The sequence below is a fragment of the Lynx rufus genome, unplaced genomic scaffold (genome assembly GCF_022079265.1).
Source record: "Lynx rufus isolate CCGP_SWC_20201006 ecotype Redwood Valley unplaced genomic scaffold, mLynRuf1.p SCAF_2, whole genome shotgun sequence".
NCBI classification, from domain to species: domain Eukaryota; kingdom Metazoa; phylum Chordata; class Mammalia; order Carnivora; family Felidae; genus Lynx; species Lynx rufus.
This window is the reverse complement of record NW_025814834.1, coordinates 23,602,501-23,618,545: the sequence shown is the minus strand read 5'-3', so window position 1 is coordinate 23,618,545 and position 16,045 is coordinate 23,602,501. Positions and strand designations below refer to the sequence as shown.

The 16,045-nt window shown below is 34.1% G+C and overlaps 1 protein-coding gene across 1 annotated transcript in view; it reads left to right on the top strand.

The window, feature by feature from the left end:
• Positions 1-16,045, top strand: part of SPAG16 (sperm associated antigen 16) — a 992,367-nt gene that overhangs the window by 9,527 nt on the left and 966,795 nt on the right. Inside the window, exons 2-5 of the mRNA XM_047084254.1 lie at positions 471-517; positions 1,690-1,785; positions 5,173-5,291; positions 11,457-11,594. Coding sequence (XP_046940210.1) covers positions 471-517; positions 1,690-1,785; positions 5,173-5,291; positions 11,457-11,594 — 400 coding nt within the window. The remainder of the gene's footprint in view (positions 1-470; positions 518-1,689; positions 1,786-5,172; positions 5,292-11,456; positions 11,595-16,045) is intronic.

Genomic DNA, 16,045 nt, shown 5'->3' with positions numbered 1-16,045 from the left:
TGGAAATTCGTAATACTTTAAGAAGTCACGATGCACTGTGAATGACTCTGGAGCTCTGAGAATTTAAATTAGTTTGAGATAAATTAAAAAATTGACTGTCATAGTTTTCATGTCCATAAGTTTTCTTTTCTCTTTGTAATCTATACTATCTTATTATATATACCGTGTACATTTTTGTAAGCCTTACAATCAAGTTGGAACTCATTAGATAGTAAATAGATGTATGGGAATGTAGTTTTTTATAGGTTTGGGTTCTATAGAGCAATGCTTTAAAATAATAATAAAAATATTTTGTTTTAAGATATCTATATTTGTAGGTTATATGGGGAAGAGAAATTTTAAAGAGTTTATATTACATTTACCAACTCGGTGAGATAAATGGATCTAACACCGAATTTTAATGTCAAATCAATTTTAAACGAATCATTTTATCCCATATATCTTGAGATTGAAACTTGACATGATTTCAGAGGTCACCGTAACTGAGGCATCTGAAGATGATTATGAATATGAAGAGGTAATTTTTTCATTTTAAGTATTTACTTGTAAATTCATTGTCATTCTTATGAAATATTCATTTTATTTTATTTTATTTTATTTTATTTTATTTTATTTTATTTTATTTTATTTTATTTTATTTTATTTTATTTTTTGTTTTCCTTAAGAGATGTTAGTTTTTCAACTGAATTTAGCTAATATCAGCTAGTTAAGAGTGAAGTGTGAAAGTTCTGTTTAAAAGTTTAGATTGGTTAATCCATCTGGTTCTTTTGGTTTCCTGTTAATTGTGCTTCAAAGTTAACTCCTTATCCCCTGCCTTGTGGATCCTTACTACAGTTTGCCTGTCCAGCAGGCATTCCTTCCTAAACATCCATTCTGCTCTTGGATGGGTTTTCCAGATTCCCACTACTGGCTGTAGGTCAGATCCCCTGCTTCCTTTCAGCTTAACTCTAATTCTGTGTGTAATGTAGTTCCTGCCTCAAATTTTTCCTTTCATTCACTGTTTGGATAGGACCTATCGTTCCTTCTGAGATGTGGCACCTAGAGTCACTCCTAAAGGATAGGCACTGCAAGTGAAACTGTGGAAGCAAGCCTGGCAATTTGTGGCCTGAGCAAGTAAAAGGACAAACAGTAGATAACTTTTTATTATACTAGTAAAATAGAGATAAAATGAATATGTGCCATATGAAATTACTGAAGGAGTTAATGTAAGATACATAAAACTCATCAGCATGTAAGAAGCACACAGTGAATGTTAACCATCATTATTATCATAGTTAGAGTCTGTTGCATTTTTCCAAGAGCATAACATTCAGGCAGTGAGCTTCATTTTATTTTGTTTTGTTTTTTTAATAAACTAGAGATTTGCAGTTACTTGTAGTTATGAAAAAGAAATGGTCTTACATTTTTTCTCAGCAGAGTTGTTAGACTATATTTGTCATTATAGATAAGAGCAGATGCCCATAAACTGATCTCGAGTTTATCAGAAGTGACATTGATGATGTTTACAAGGAAGTCAGAAAGCTTCCTGCTTGGTTATCCATTTGTCACAGAACTTCAGAATTACATGGCATCTTACATAAGGTGTCTATTTTTGTGATCCTTTATTTTATGAGGAAAAATTATTTCTGAAATGAAGTAAGTTACTTTTATATTCCTGCTTACTCTTTCTATACTCTTTCTCTGATTTAGATACCAGATGACAATTTTAGCATTCCAGAAGGTGAAGAAGATCTGGCAAAAGCAATTCAGATGGTCCAAGAACAGGCTACAGATACTCAGATTTTGGTGAGAATTTTGAACACAACCTATAGTTTGTGTAGTTTGAACACAGCCTGTAGCTTAGCAGTGAGACTTTTATGTGAAATTTGGAAATTCATTTAAACTTTAAGTACTTTACTTAGTAAATACAGTCCTATCCCTTGCTGTGCCTTTTTCTCTTGTGATTTTATCATCACACCGTAACTTTAAGTAAGTAGTCATATTTCTTCTTTTTTGGATTGTCATTTTCCGCATCATGGTTACTCTTACATAACTTTATGACAAATGACACCTTCCCTCAGAACTCTGCCTGTTTAATCTCACCAGATATTAAAACAAGGATTTTAAATTCTAATGTCCAGAATTTGGTATTGGATACAGATACTAAAATGTATTTTTGCAAAATTCTGTGGGTTTTTTTCATGGAAATATTTATCTGATAGGGATGCTTAATATGTTACAACTTTTTTTCTTATGAGCTATTTTACTAAAGAATGTGGTAGGGGAATTTTTTTAAGTTATTTATTTTTTTTTTAAATTTTTTTTTTTTTCAACGTTTATTTATTTTTGGGACAGAGAGAGACAGAGCATGAACGGGGGAGGGGCAGAGAGAGAGGGAGACACAGAATCGGAAACAGGCTCCAGGCTCCGAGCCATCAGCCCAGAGCCTGACGCGGGGCTCGAACCCACGGACCGTGAGATCGTGACCTGGCTGAAGTCGGACGCTTAACCGACTGCGCCACCCAGGCGCCCCTTAAGTTATTTATTTTGAGAGAGAGTGGGGGGAGAGAGAGGGAGGGAGGGAGGAAGGGAGAGAGAGAGAGAGAGAGAGAGAGAGATGTGAATGGGGGGAGGGGCAGAGAGAGAGGGAGACTGTTGTGGAGCTGCATCTCACAAACTGTGAGATGATGACCTGAGCCAAAGTAAAGAGTCAAACACTTAACCAACTGAGCCACCCAGGTGCTCTGGGGATATGTTGTTTTTATTCAACTAGTCTTTCATTCCTTGAGATAGGGAAGTATCTCATTCAAATTTAATACCTAGCACCTCTCATGGTGCCTGGCATGTGGGAGACATTCAGCAAATATATGTTGAGTGAATATTATATGTAAAGTTAAAAGAAACATTTATGATCACATTATAGCTTAGAACATGTATGTGTATGCATGTGTGTATAATATGTTGATAGGATTGTAAGTCTCCATGTATAAGAAACATGGCATTTTAAGGTGGTTGGATTTCTGCTTTGGCTGTTTCAAAGTATATGTATCAGATGTATTCAGGAAGAAATAGAAAGAAAATACTATTCGAGAAGGCAGGAGTCTACCAGACCATACATACAAATGTACATACAAACATGAGCTCACAGACATCTTTAGAAACTAGATTAGGTACAGTCTCTCTGTCCTTTTCCTCCTAGTTCGCAATTCCTTCAGCTATCCTCCATCTCATTCTAAATATCATTTTCAAATTTATTGACCAAAAATGCCAAGGTGGCATTTATTATTGTAAAATGAATGTCTACTTCCATCAGTGTTATACCCTTACCCAGTAGTTATATATAAATTTCCACCGTAATGCAAAGACTTGAAGACAGGGATGCTGTATTCTGCTGCTTTGACATCTTCCATGTGTGATGTAGGTCCTGCATATAATCAACACTGTTATATAATATCTTTTAAAATGACCTTAGGAAAGATATTACAAATTATTCTGCTTGAGCTTTAAAAAAATTCATTTTAAAACCCTATTCATTTGTCAGGAAATTTCTGTAGCCCACCAAATTTGCTTCAACTGATCACTGTTTGAAGGTTGTGGCAACTAGTAATTAAGATCAGCAGTAAGTTATGTATAGCTCTTTTGAAAAGCACTTTTTAGGGGCACCTGGGTGGCTCAGTTGGTTAAGTGCCTGACTCTTGACTTCAGCTCAGGTCATGATCTCGCGGGTCATGGGATTGAGCCCTACATCGGGCTCTGTGCTGACAATGACGAGCCTGCCTGGGATTCTCTCTCTCTCCCTCTGTCTCTGTCCCTCCCCTGCTTGCGCGCACTCTCTTTCTCTTTCTCTCTCAAAATAAATAAATAAACTTAAAAAAATTTAAAAAAAGAAAAGAAATTTTTAGGGAAACAGAGATTCTTTCCTCACTGCATTTCTATGTAACTATTACTAGGTATGTAACATTTACCTGGTATGTAATCAAGACCAGGTTAAGAAGGACAATGAAGAAGGAAAGTCTACTTCTGGGTTTCTATATATGAAAATAGATCTGTCTGTCTAAATGATTGGCAGTTAGATTAATAAATTCTTGCCAATGAAAAGAAAATGAATGCACTCTGGGGGCAACCATACTGTTGATATTTTTAAGAATTTACCCATTATTTGTCTTATTTTATACATGGGCTTATGTGACATAATAGTTTTTATGGCTGTTCTAATTTCATATCTCACTTGCTGAAATATCTCCACTTTTCTAGTTTAGGGGTTTGCAAACATGTTCTCTGGGATCATATAGTAAATATTTTAGATTTTGAGGGCCGTAAGATCTCTGTTGCAATTCACCTCTGTCATGTGTATGAAAGCATCCATAGACAATATGTAAAAAATGAGCATGGCTGTGTTCTAATACATTTGGTTCTCCCGCCCTTCAGTCCTCTGCTTTTTTTCTCCCAGGCACTTAGTGCCATCTGCCATATTATATATTTTTAATTTAGTTTTTCATTTTCTGTCTTCATCTACTTGACCATTAGGTATGAACACTGAGTCTTATCTAGTTTCATTACTGCTTTATTCTTAGTGATTAAAATAGTCCCTGGAGCATAACACGCAAAAAAAAATTAGATGAAAAAATGAACAAGTGAATGAATAAATTAACAGCCTTTCAGTACCAGTAATCAAAGCTTATTGAAAGGGGTGCCTAGGTGGCTCAGTCAGTTGACATCTGACTCTTGATTTTTGCTCTGGTCACAATCCCAGGGTTGTAGGATCCAGCCCCATGTCAGGCTCCCTGTTGAATGTAGAACCTGGTTGGGATTTTCTCTCTCCCTCTCTCTCTGCCCCTCTCCTTCTAGCACCTGTGGGCACGTCCTCGCTCTCTCTCTCTCTCTCTCAAAATAAACAGGGGTGCTTGGGTGGCTCAGTCGGTTAATTGTCTGACTTCGGCTCAGGTCATGGTCTCATGGTTTGTAGGTTTCAGCCTCGTGTTGGGCTCTGTGCTGACAGCCCTGAACCTGGAGCCTACTTTGGATTCTGTCTCCCTCTCTCTCTGCCCCTTCCCCACTCATGCTCTGTCTCTCTCTCTCTCTCTTTCTCTCAAAAGTAAATAAACATTTAAAAAAAGAAAATCAATAAACTTAACAAAAGCTTAGTGATGATTTTATATTTTCAAAATAAATAATTGTACATTTAAATTTCAGGAGCAGAAAACAGTCCTTCCTTCAAAGCAACCAGTACCTGAAGTAATAGAAGACTTTCTCTGCAATTTCCTAATCAAAATGGGAATGACCAGAACTCTTGATTGTTTTCAGTCTGAATGGTAAACAATTATGTGGATAAATAGTTCTCTAGAAATGCTAACACATCCACTTTTAAGTGTCTTAAAGGACTTGAAGTTGCTCAGCTTATGCAAGATGGTTGAAATGGATGGAAACTTTTCCCAGCTTCACCAACGAAACCAGTAGACTTACATACACACACACACACACACACACACACACACACACACACATATTCACACACATTCACATAATTAGGGTATTAATTTAAAAGAGATTTTTATTAAACATCTTTCTTATATTTGGGTGATTTTCAAAAATCAAGAAAAAGGAATATTTCCTTGGGTTGTACAAAACAAGGTCTTTTATTAAATAGTTTTCTAGTATGTTCTGCATAATTATTAAGGGTATTATTTTCTGCATTAAGATATCCTACCAAGAGTACTACTTTGCTTGTTTTCCTTATAGTATGATGACCTGCCTTTCTCTACTCACACAACTGATTGATTCTTTTTATATAAATATTTCTTCATTTGGAAATAAGCAGAATTATATTTTCACATGATGTCTAAATGCAGATTTTCTTGTTATAATTGACAATTTTAATAACTTATTGGGTATGAAAATCATCAGGCATGCTGTCTTTATTCCTTTGCTACAGCAGTAATGTCACCAGGCATGTGTTCAGAGTCCTAACATTCCTTAATGAAATATTATTAAATAATTGGATATAAAAATATGTTTGAACTTTAAAAGCCATTGCATATCATGAAAAGGGAATACTATGATAAATAAAGATGTTTATAGTGTTTGGGGGCTAAATCCTAATTTTAAATAAATATATGGGGCAATTTGTAATTTCTACTAATCCAACTGTGATGCAGTTTTTATTTGCTGCTTTTTTTGGTTCTGATCTATGGAGATCATGTAGATAGAAGAAATTAGTTTTATTATTTTAAATTGCATATCTAAAGTTGATACATTTAATGAAAAGAACCATTTTTCATTAATACAGTTAAAGAAACAGCAAGTTTGATGGTAGAAAAATAGTGTTCCTGTTAAATTTAGAAATTACATGAGTAATATTTATAAAAATGCCCCTATGAAATAATTACAAATGTATTAGAAAATACATTTTTGTAAAAGTAGGTAGATGATTAATTTGTAGTACTAATGAAATGAAAAATTAATGTGGCTCAGTTCCTTTTTTTCTCCCAAGAATATGTGTTAGGACATAGTACTTGCACGTTTGTCTAGGCCAAAGTGTGAAATGATTCCCTTTGAGAAATCTGTAGCCAAGTATACTCTTAACAGTTAAGTGCTTGTTGTGTCATATAATCGTTTTAGATTTAGCAATTTGAATTGAGATGAAATTTTAGGAAACTACAATATAATTAGGACGCATAGAACCCCTGTGTAAGCGTGCCATTTAGTATAATACTACAATCTTAAAGTAAGATTCTTATAAAATATCTCTTTATTATATTGTTTAGTGATACTGTGGTTCAAATAATTGTGTCCTTATTCCTAGATGTCAGTTTGTAATGAGTTTACAAGCTGTTTGTGATAAGATTACAGTCTTGGATATTTTTTCTTCACATGAAACATTTTTTACTTTGATCAGAAACTTTTACCTATTCTGCAATAGTAGGACTATAAGAATACTAAGTATATTTTTTATCATTTTTATTATGGATAAAAATGTTTGTAGTATTCATTGCTCTGAATTCATTTAATCTTACAAAAGTTGACAAAACAAGGTTCCCTCACTGTTAGTTTGTAACACAAAAAACCCTTAAAGTCACCAAAAAACCTGGGAGTAAAATTTGGCTTGTGGCCTTTTAATCCTCAAACAGTAATTGCAGTAAATTCTTTAAATCCAAGGTCAGCAAACAAATCTGGCCTGCCCCTGTTTTGTAAATAAAATTTTGTTGGCACATAGCCATGACCTTTCTTTTAGGTATTATGTATGGCTGCTTTCATGCTATGGCACAGTTTGTTAGTCACAGCACAGTGGAGAACACATGGCCCAGAAAGCTTTTTTTTTTCTGCAAATTCTAAACGATTTTCTGGCTGTTCACACACAAAAAAAGATTATGTATGTATGTATGTGTGTGTAGTAGTGATTTTTTTATATGAAACTCAAAAAATGTTTGCACTGTGGGTTAGCAGTAGCTAATGGAATTTTGTCTTTGTTGGTAGGTATTTTCTGTAACTGTCCCTGAAAACATGGAGGAAAAATTCTCATTTGATGCTTGTTATTATCTAGGTTACTGTTTTCCTGTCTTTTATATCCTATGCCTTGGGTGCCATCATGAAGGAAAACTAACTTTACTCTTATGACACTATTGATGTGTTTACTGAAATTCTGTCATACTATTTCTCATTTGTGACAGTGGGCCTTACACCATGGACAAATTGTATGAAAGTCTATGTACTTTCTTCCTGAAATACATGCACATTCTCCACTTCTATATAATTCTAAGTAGTTTATGGACTTAATGGTAAATGTGAAGACCATTGATGTAATTTTACTGGTAGTAATTTTTTTGGCAGTTCTGTTGGCAATTTTATTTCCAGTTCCTAATAGTTATGTAACAATCTTTTTTCCCCATCTGGACACTTTTCAGTCTTGTTCTAAGTGTGAGTGAATAAAGAGGAAGAAATAAAAAGGCCAGGATATTTCTTTAACACACACACACACACACACACACACACACACACACACACACATCTGAAACAAAAACAAAATAACTTATATACAAAATGCTTGTTTTACTGAGAAATATATTTCTAGAGTTTGTAGATTAAGATTCCTAGTGATCTTATAGTATTAGAATAGTATTAGTGAGTTTAAATCATCTTTGACATTTTTATATAGATTACAGAAATTTGTCATGATAAATTATTTTTGAATGCCCTAAGATATATATGATATAGTATGTGTTATGATGTATTATGCTTTATTTGTATTTATTTTACCACATATTAATTTATTTACATAACACTTAATGTAGAAAAGGACTATATACCACTTTTTTTTCTTACTGAAATGATTTCTTTAAGATTTTTTTCTGCGTTAAATAAAGCAAATTGCTGAAAACCAATTTTATGGTCAGAAAAACTTCATGGGCTAATACTTCAATCAACCCTTATATCTTCTCTTTGGAGATAAGTATAAATCACATTCTAAATACATATGAAGTAGTGAATTTATGATTAAATTGTTATCTATTTTGTTGTTTTATAAATTGTGGCAAATACTACTTAATATTGATTCTTTTTTTTAAAGAAAATTTTAATGTTTATTTATTTTTGAGAGAGACAGACAGCTGTCAGCACAGAGCCTGATACAGGGCTTGAACTCACAAGTCGTGAGATCATAACCTGAGATGAAGTCAGACACTTGAGCGACTTAATATTGATTCTATTATCTTAACCCTTTGGGTATTCTTCAGGGCTTCTATAACATAAAAATGCTGATAATTAAACATTTTTAAACAAATGTTTAACTCATCTATATAGCAAGCTTTGTAGGTATTTCTTTGTTAATAACTTTATTACTGAAATGTTTTTCTGTGTTTATACTTTTTTATTTAGCTTTATTAATTGCTACATGTATACATATAATTAAAATTATAATTATTTAAAAATCTGTAAATGATTCTCTGATGTTCCTTATGTCACTGAGAAAATAGACGTTCTATGACCTCTGCCTCCCTCTCTACTTACTAGCTTGCCACCTGTGTTCTCAGGCATTCTTCTCACCTGTCACAGAAGCTGAGCCATGCACACTGTCATCTAAGGCCAACCCTCCACTTGTCCACTGGAGCCCAGATCCTCTTAGCTGCTCAAGGACATTGCTTCAGCAATTGTCCCCTCTGTTTTCTGTATTGTAAACTTTTTCCCTCTCTGCTGGATCATTCCCATAAGCATATAGATGTCCAATAATATTTTTTATATTTTTAAAAAAGTGGAAGACAAAAAACACCCTGAACTCCACATCCTTTTTATAGGATAATCTTGATTTCCTAGGCTCCACTTTACAGTATGTCTCCTTGAAAGAGTTTATTACCAGTTCCTCATGTCCTAGTCTTATACCTACTCTGGGTGCACTATTGTCTCCATGACTGTGCTGAAAGTTTTTTCAGTGCTGCACATTGCCAAATTCAGTGACTGATTCTTAGCACTCCTCTCTATTCAGTCTGTTTTCAGCATTTGTCACTGTTGTTCATTTCTTCCTTCTTGGAACACTTTATTCACTTGGTTTGAGAGCCACAGTGCTCTCATATTCACCCACTACTTCACTAGCCCTTGTCTGTCTTAGTCTCTAGTTGGTAGTCTTTCTTTCTCTTCCTAATCTTGAAACAGTCCAGGGACTTCTTTACTTCTCTGTTTATAGTCATGCCCTAGCTGGCCTTGTCCAGTCTTATGACTTTATTTTTTTAAATCTTTATTTATTTATTTATTTATTTATTTATTTATTTATTTATTATTTTTTTATATGAAATTTGTCCAGTTGGTTTCCATACAACATCCAGTGCTCATCATCCCAACAGGTGCCCTCCTCAATGCCCATCACCCACTTTCCCCTCCCTCCCGCCCCCATCAACCCTCAGTTTATTCTCAGTTTTTAAGTCTCTTATGGTTTGGCTCCCTCCCTCTCAATGTCACTCCTCATCAGGGAAATGCAAATCAAAACCACACTGAGATATCACCTCACCCCATTCAGAGTGGCTAAAATGAACAAATCAGGAGGCTATAGATGCTGTAGAGGATGTGGAGAAACAGGAACCCTCTTGCACTGTTGGTGGGAATGCAAACTGGTGCAGCCGCTCTGGAAAACAGTGTGGAGGTCCTCAAAAAATTAAAAATAGATCTCCCCTATGACCCAGCAATAGCACTGTTAGGAATTGCCCCAAGGGATACAGGAGTACTGATGCATAGGGGCACTTGTACCCCAGTGTTTATAGCAGCACTTTCAACAACAGTCTTGTAACTTTAAATAGTATCTCTTTACTGATGATTCCCACCTTTGAATTCCATGTCCTGACTTTTCCCCTGAACTCTTGACATTTATTCCCAGTATTTATCTTCACTTGCAATATATTCATATTGCATTTAATATGAATAAAAGCAATTCCTTTATTTCTCCAATCACCCAATTCCTACTGCATTCATTCCCATCTTCATAAATGGATGTTTGTTGTTCCACCAGAAACCATGGAATCATCTTTGACCACTTTTTTAACCAATGCTTGGCAGCTGATTCATAAGAAAAAATTTTTTTGGCTTCACCAATAAGTTGGCCCTGGTTTTACACCCTGTTCAGAAGGGACCTGTTTCTCATAATCTCTACTGCTACCAACTTTGTTCATGCCACTGTTGTTGCTCTTTTGAACTATTGCAACAGGCTCCTAACCAGCATCTCTGATTCTAGTCTTGCTCCTGTAGAGTTAGTTTCTTCAAAGAGATGCCAGACTAATCCTTTTAAACATAAATCTGATCAGTGTAACTTGTTTCTCAAAGCCTTCCAATGGCTTCAATCTGATTCAAATAAAATCATATTTTTCTCTCTGGCTCCCTGCTGTCTTCCTGACCCATTTTTCACCACTCTCTCCCTTGCTCTGGCTTTTTGCTTTTTAAGGTACATGTCAAGCATCTCATTTTCTCAGGGCTTTACATTTACTCTTCTGTCAGCCAATAATGCTCTTCCCCTTCATATCTACATGACTTAGTCCTTTATTTCTTTTAGTTCTCTGCTCAAATATCACTTTACCAATCATACTTTCTGTGTTCATCCTATGTAAAATAGCACAAACACCCCATCAGTCTCTATCTTAGTCTCTCTATCTCTCTTATCCTGCTTTATTTTACTTCATGGAACATATCACTATGCACACTAGAACAGATGGGGGCTTGGACCATTTTGTTAATTTCACCAGTGTTAGTGAATTAGTGAATTAGTGCCTGGAACATATGAGATGTTTGGTTATATTTTATGTACTATGATGATATGAGTACCTAGCAACTAATTATTTGTTATTTTAAATATATATTGTAAATGTGGACATTTTAATTTATAAAGTTAATGCCACAAATCAATTCTGTAAATATCCCCTAGGAGAACTTTTTGAATTGTACATAAATTAAACCAATTTAGTAGAAAGCAACAACATAAAACCTTTTGTTTGATTTTATCCTAGGTATGAGTTAATACAGAAGGGACTAACTGAACTTAGAGATCTTGGGAATGTTCCAGATGTCTACACCCAGAATATGCTTTTAGAAAATGAGAACAAAAATTTGAAGAAAGACTTGAAACACTACAAACAGGCAGCTGAGTATGTTAATTTTTAAATGACTTTTTTTTCCTTTTGGACCAAATAGAAGTAAAGAGCTGAATGAAGCTAACACGTGGTTAATGTACCAGAGCTTTAATTCTGAACTGAATTCTATTTAAATTCTAGTTAGAAAGAATGTGACAGGCTTCACTAGCAAGTTAATTGAACTGATGATCAGAACTCTCACAATTGCAACCCACTAGCAAGAGTTGAATGCAGGGAGTTGTATAGGAGATGTTAATTTATTATGTGGCATTTACTTTCTTATGTTTTTCATAGTCTTTTCATGGTTTGTGAAATCTTCCCCTATGAGGATAAGCTAATCTCTGAAATTATAGTAAATTTATAGAAGGCAGAGAGGAAGGAAGGAGATAGTGTATTTCTCGCTAGAGAAATTTTAGTATTTGAAAATTCCCCAAAGGAAACTGCTATTTTATAATCTCCTAGCATGAATTTATGCATAGAGAAGAAACTTGACAGAAGCCAAATCTTTCTTTCTAAAATTATAGGAAGACATGCAGTTTTGGCGAACAAATTTAGATAAGCACTGTTATTCTGGCAAAGATACATATGTGAATGTGTTGACTAGGGATGAATCTACTCATCTAAGATGATATTAGATGGAAAATCAATGCTTAGATATGAAGTAGAGAAAGTTCATGCTTTGTTCATTTTTTAATTAAACATACAGTTTTCTCTGTTAAAGAATCATACTAAAACCAAACATTAGATAAGTAGAACTACCATACAGGAACATAATATTTTAAAATCTTTGTAAAAAAGTTTAAAGAAACAAAACTTTGTATTGCAAAGTGAGGAAAATTTTTAAGATAAGCTACTTTTAAAAAGGTGGTGGTGAGGGGTGCCTGCGTTGCTCAGTTGGTTAAGCATATGACTCTTGGCTTAGGTCATGATCTCATGGTTTGTGAGTTCAAGCCCTGTGTCGTGTGTGGACCAGCTTGGGATTCTCTCCCTCTCCCTCTCTCTCTGCCCCTTCCCTGGTCATGTTCTTTCTTTCTTCTCTCTCTCAAAGTAAATAAATAAATAAAATAAAAAAAAGGTCGTGGTGAATAAAAGAATAAAAGATAATTTGTATGATCATTTATTCACTTAGTATTTACACTCATAGAAAGTTGTTACACATTGTACAAATTTCATACTATCTATGGGTATACTGTTTGATATTTTATGTTTTAGAGAGAAGTGTATGATGATCCATGGAATGATAAGTCACTAGAACCAGCATTCTCTCTATTCTTAGTTTATTTCTCAGAAGTGGTTTGCACTATTGGCCCTGCTGCTCACTGTGTTATTGTATAGACACCTAATGGATGCACTGGGAATTAGACACAGCAAATTTTTCAGAGTGATGCTTGGCATACTGTTTCAGTTCCTGATCTCCTTTGAATTATTGCTTGAGTTTGCTAATGTTCCTTTGAATAGATAGAATCTCTTTGTTCAATGAGTTTTGCCATAGTGACATTAAATAACCATTGTTGATCACTGGTTTATTATTGAATATCATATTTAATAGCTATAATCAAAACCATATAAACTATTACCTTTGCAAATTATTAGCTCATAATCTAAACAGATATCACTCAAATGAAATCTGTTTCTTGTTTGTGTTTACTAAAATATCAGATTACTAAATGTATATAAGATTTGCTATATTTATTAAAGTGTAATTTTAGTTTCAATGGCTTCTGATTCTCTCTCAAATCTATCTTATTTGATATAATTAAACTTTAACAGATTAGAAAAGAAAAATATTTATTTGCTTTAATCTACTTGACATGAAAAATTTGAAGGAAAGATGCCTGACCCTTAGTAGATTCCTAATATTTATGTCATTGAGTGAATATTAAGTACTTTGTACTTTCATGGCACCTAATTTTTGGATATATTCTTAGAAAATGTTTTGTAAATATTACCAACTACTACTGTCTTACTACAGGTTTGCCCCAAATTGTAATGTTTTATCACACAGGTTTTTCAATTTGACTTTTGAAGGCATTTTTCCAATAGGAATTAGTAATAAATGTGGGATTCCCTTTATAGAATTTACCCTAAAGTTTTCCTTTTCAGGATTAAAGCTACTTCTTTCTTTTAACTTATTTTTTAAAGATTTTTTTAAAATGTTTTTATTTACTTTGAGAGAGAGGAGGGGCGAGGGGATGGGGTGGGGAGAAGGAGAGGGAGAATACCAAGCATACTCTGTGCTCACAGTGCAAAGCCCAACACAGGACTCAGTCTCACAAACCATGAGATCATGACCTAAGCTGAAGTCAAGAGCCAGGCTCTCAACCTACTGAGCCACCAGGCGCCCCTTAAAGCTAATTTTTGAGGCAAGGTAAGTGTAGATGTTAAATATTTTTTTCTAATAAGAATATTTAGTATGTAAAAAGAGTTGGGCTTACAGATATGTTATATATTGTCCTGATAATACTGGTAGCATTTAATGATGTATCTAGAAAAGTTAGAGAAATCATGTAGCTATAAGGTTAATATTTATCTGGAGAAGAGAGTTGCCATGGACAGAGTATCAAACTTAAGGTTCAAATACCTGGCTTCCATTATTCTGCTACTTATTAACTCAGTTTTCTTAATGTTAAACTGGGAGTAATTATACATAATATTATTAACTCCTAGGGAGTGATGTGATAATTAAATGAGACAATCTATATTAAAGAACTGTGTAAATCACAAAGTACTTTGAAAATGTCAGTTATTATTATCAATATCTCTAAAGGCTGTCATCCTTGGATTTTTTTAATCATCACATCATTAATATTTTTGAAATTCGGTAATGATGAAGCATAAAGGAAGACATGAGAAGGGAAATATTTCACTCTAAAATATCATTTGAATTGCTATACCTAAAAAAAATGGTCTTTTTCTCTGTTGTAAGCAATTCCAATTTTAGAACTGAGGTTTTCCCTATCTTGCTACAAATGCGGATTGTCATATAAAATATAGTTTCATGTATGGTATATATATGTATGTATGGTGATGAATGTTAACTATACTTATTGTGGTTGTTTTACACTATATACAAATATGAATCATTGTGTTGTACACCTGAAACTGGTACAATGTTATGTACAAATTATACCTTGATAAAAAAAAAGTTTTAGCAATAGCTGGAAAATTTCTTTACACAGAGATGTTTTAAAGGGGAAAATGTACTATTAAAAAGTATTTATAGTTACACCAAAGGTAAAAGTATATACTAGCTACACTAGGGTAATAATATAAATAGTAGTTTGACAATCTTTCTTGAAAAAGGAGAATATAACTGTACTTTTATATTAAAGTACGGACCACTTGTCATTTTATTTATTTATTTTTTTTTTCAATTTTTTTTTTTTCAATGTTTATTTATTTTTGGGACAGAGAGAGACAGAGCATGAACGGGGGAGGGGCAGAGAGAGAGGGAGACACAGAATCGGAAACAGGCTCCAGGCTCTGAGCCATCAGCCCAGAGCCTGACGCGGGGCTCGAACTCCCGGACCGCGAGATCGTGACCTGGCTGAAGTCGGACGCTTAACCGACTGCGCCACCCAGGCGCCCCTTATTTTTTATATTTATTGCACATATATTTTAATACTCAATTTAAAAATTAAAAACATAAGATAAACTTGTAAAAATCCTTTTGTTTTGTAACTTTTGACAGATATTGCAATCAGTTAAGTTTCATTAAAAGTTTTTTCTAAATTACATGTGTTTGGTTATTATGACCACTTCAAACACGTTAAAGAATAGGCAAAACATCCAAATGCAATTTCTTACACAATTACTACTATTACACTTGCTTAAACATATTTTGAAACTCATTATTTGAAACTTATTATTATTTAAATTTTCTTTTTAATGCTTTATTTATTTTTGAGAGAGACAGAGTATGAGCGACAGAGGGGCAGAGAGAGAGAGAGACACAGAATCCGAAGGAGGCTCCAGACTTTGACTGTCAGCACAGAGCCCAACGCGGGGCTCGAACTCATGAACTGTGAGACCATGACCTGAGCTGAAGTCGGACGCTTAACAGACTGAGCCACCCAGACACCCCTCTAATATTTTTTTTTAATTAAGTTTTTAATTTTAATTCCAGTGTAGTTAATATACAGTGTTATGTTGGTTTCAGGTATACAATATAGTCACTCAACAATTCTGTACACCATTACTCAGTGCTAATCATGATACGTGTACTCATAATCTGCTTCATCTCTTTCACCCATCCCCCACTCACCTCCCCTCTGATATGCTTTATTTTCAATGTGTACCCTCAGTTAAAGTAATGATACTTTTTTTCAACGAGAGCTTTTTTTTTACTTGAATACTTCAGAATACATGGTTCTACAGGATATATATAAAACATTCCCTCCAAGAAAAATAGAAATACGCATTTTCTTCAAATACACACAGAAAAATCCCCTGGTTAAATCACATAA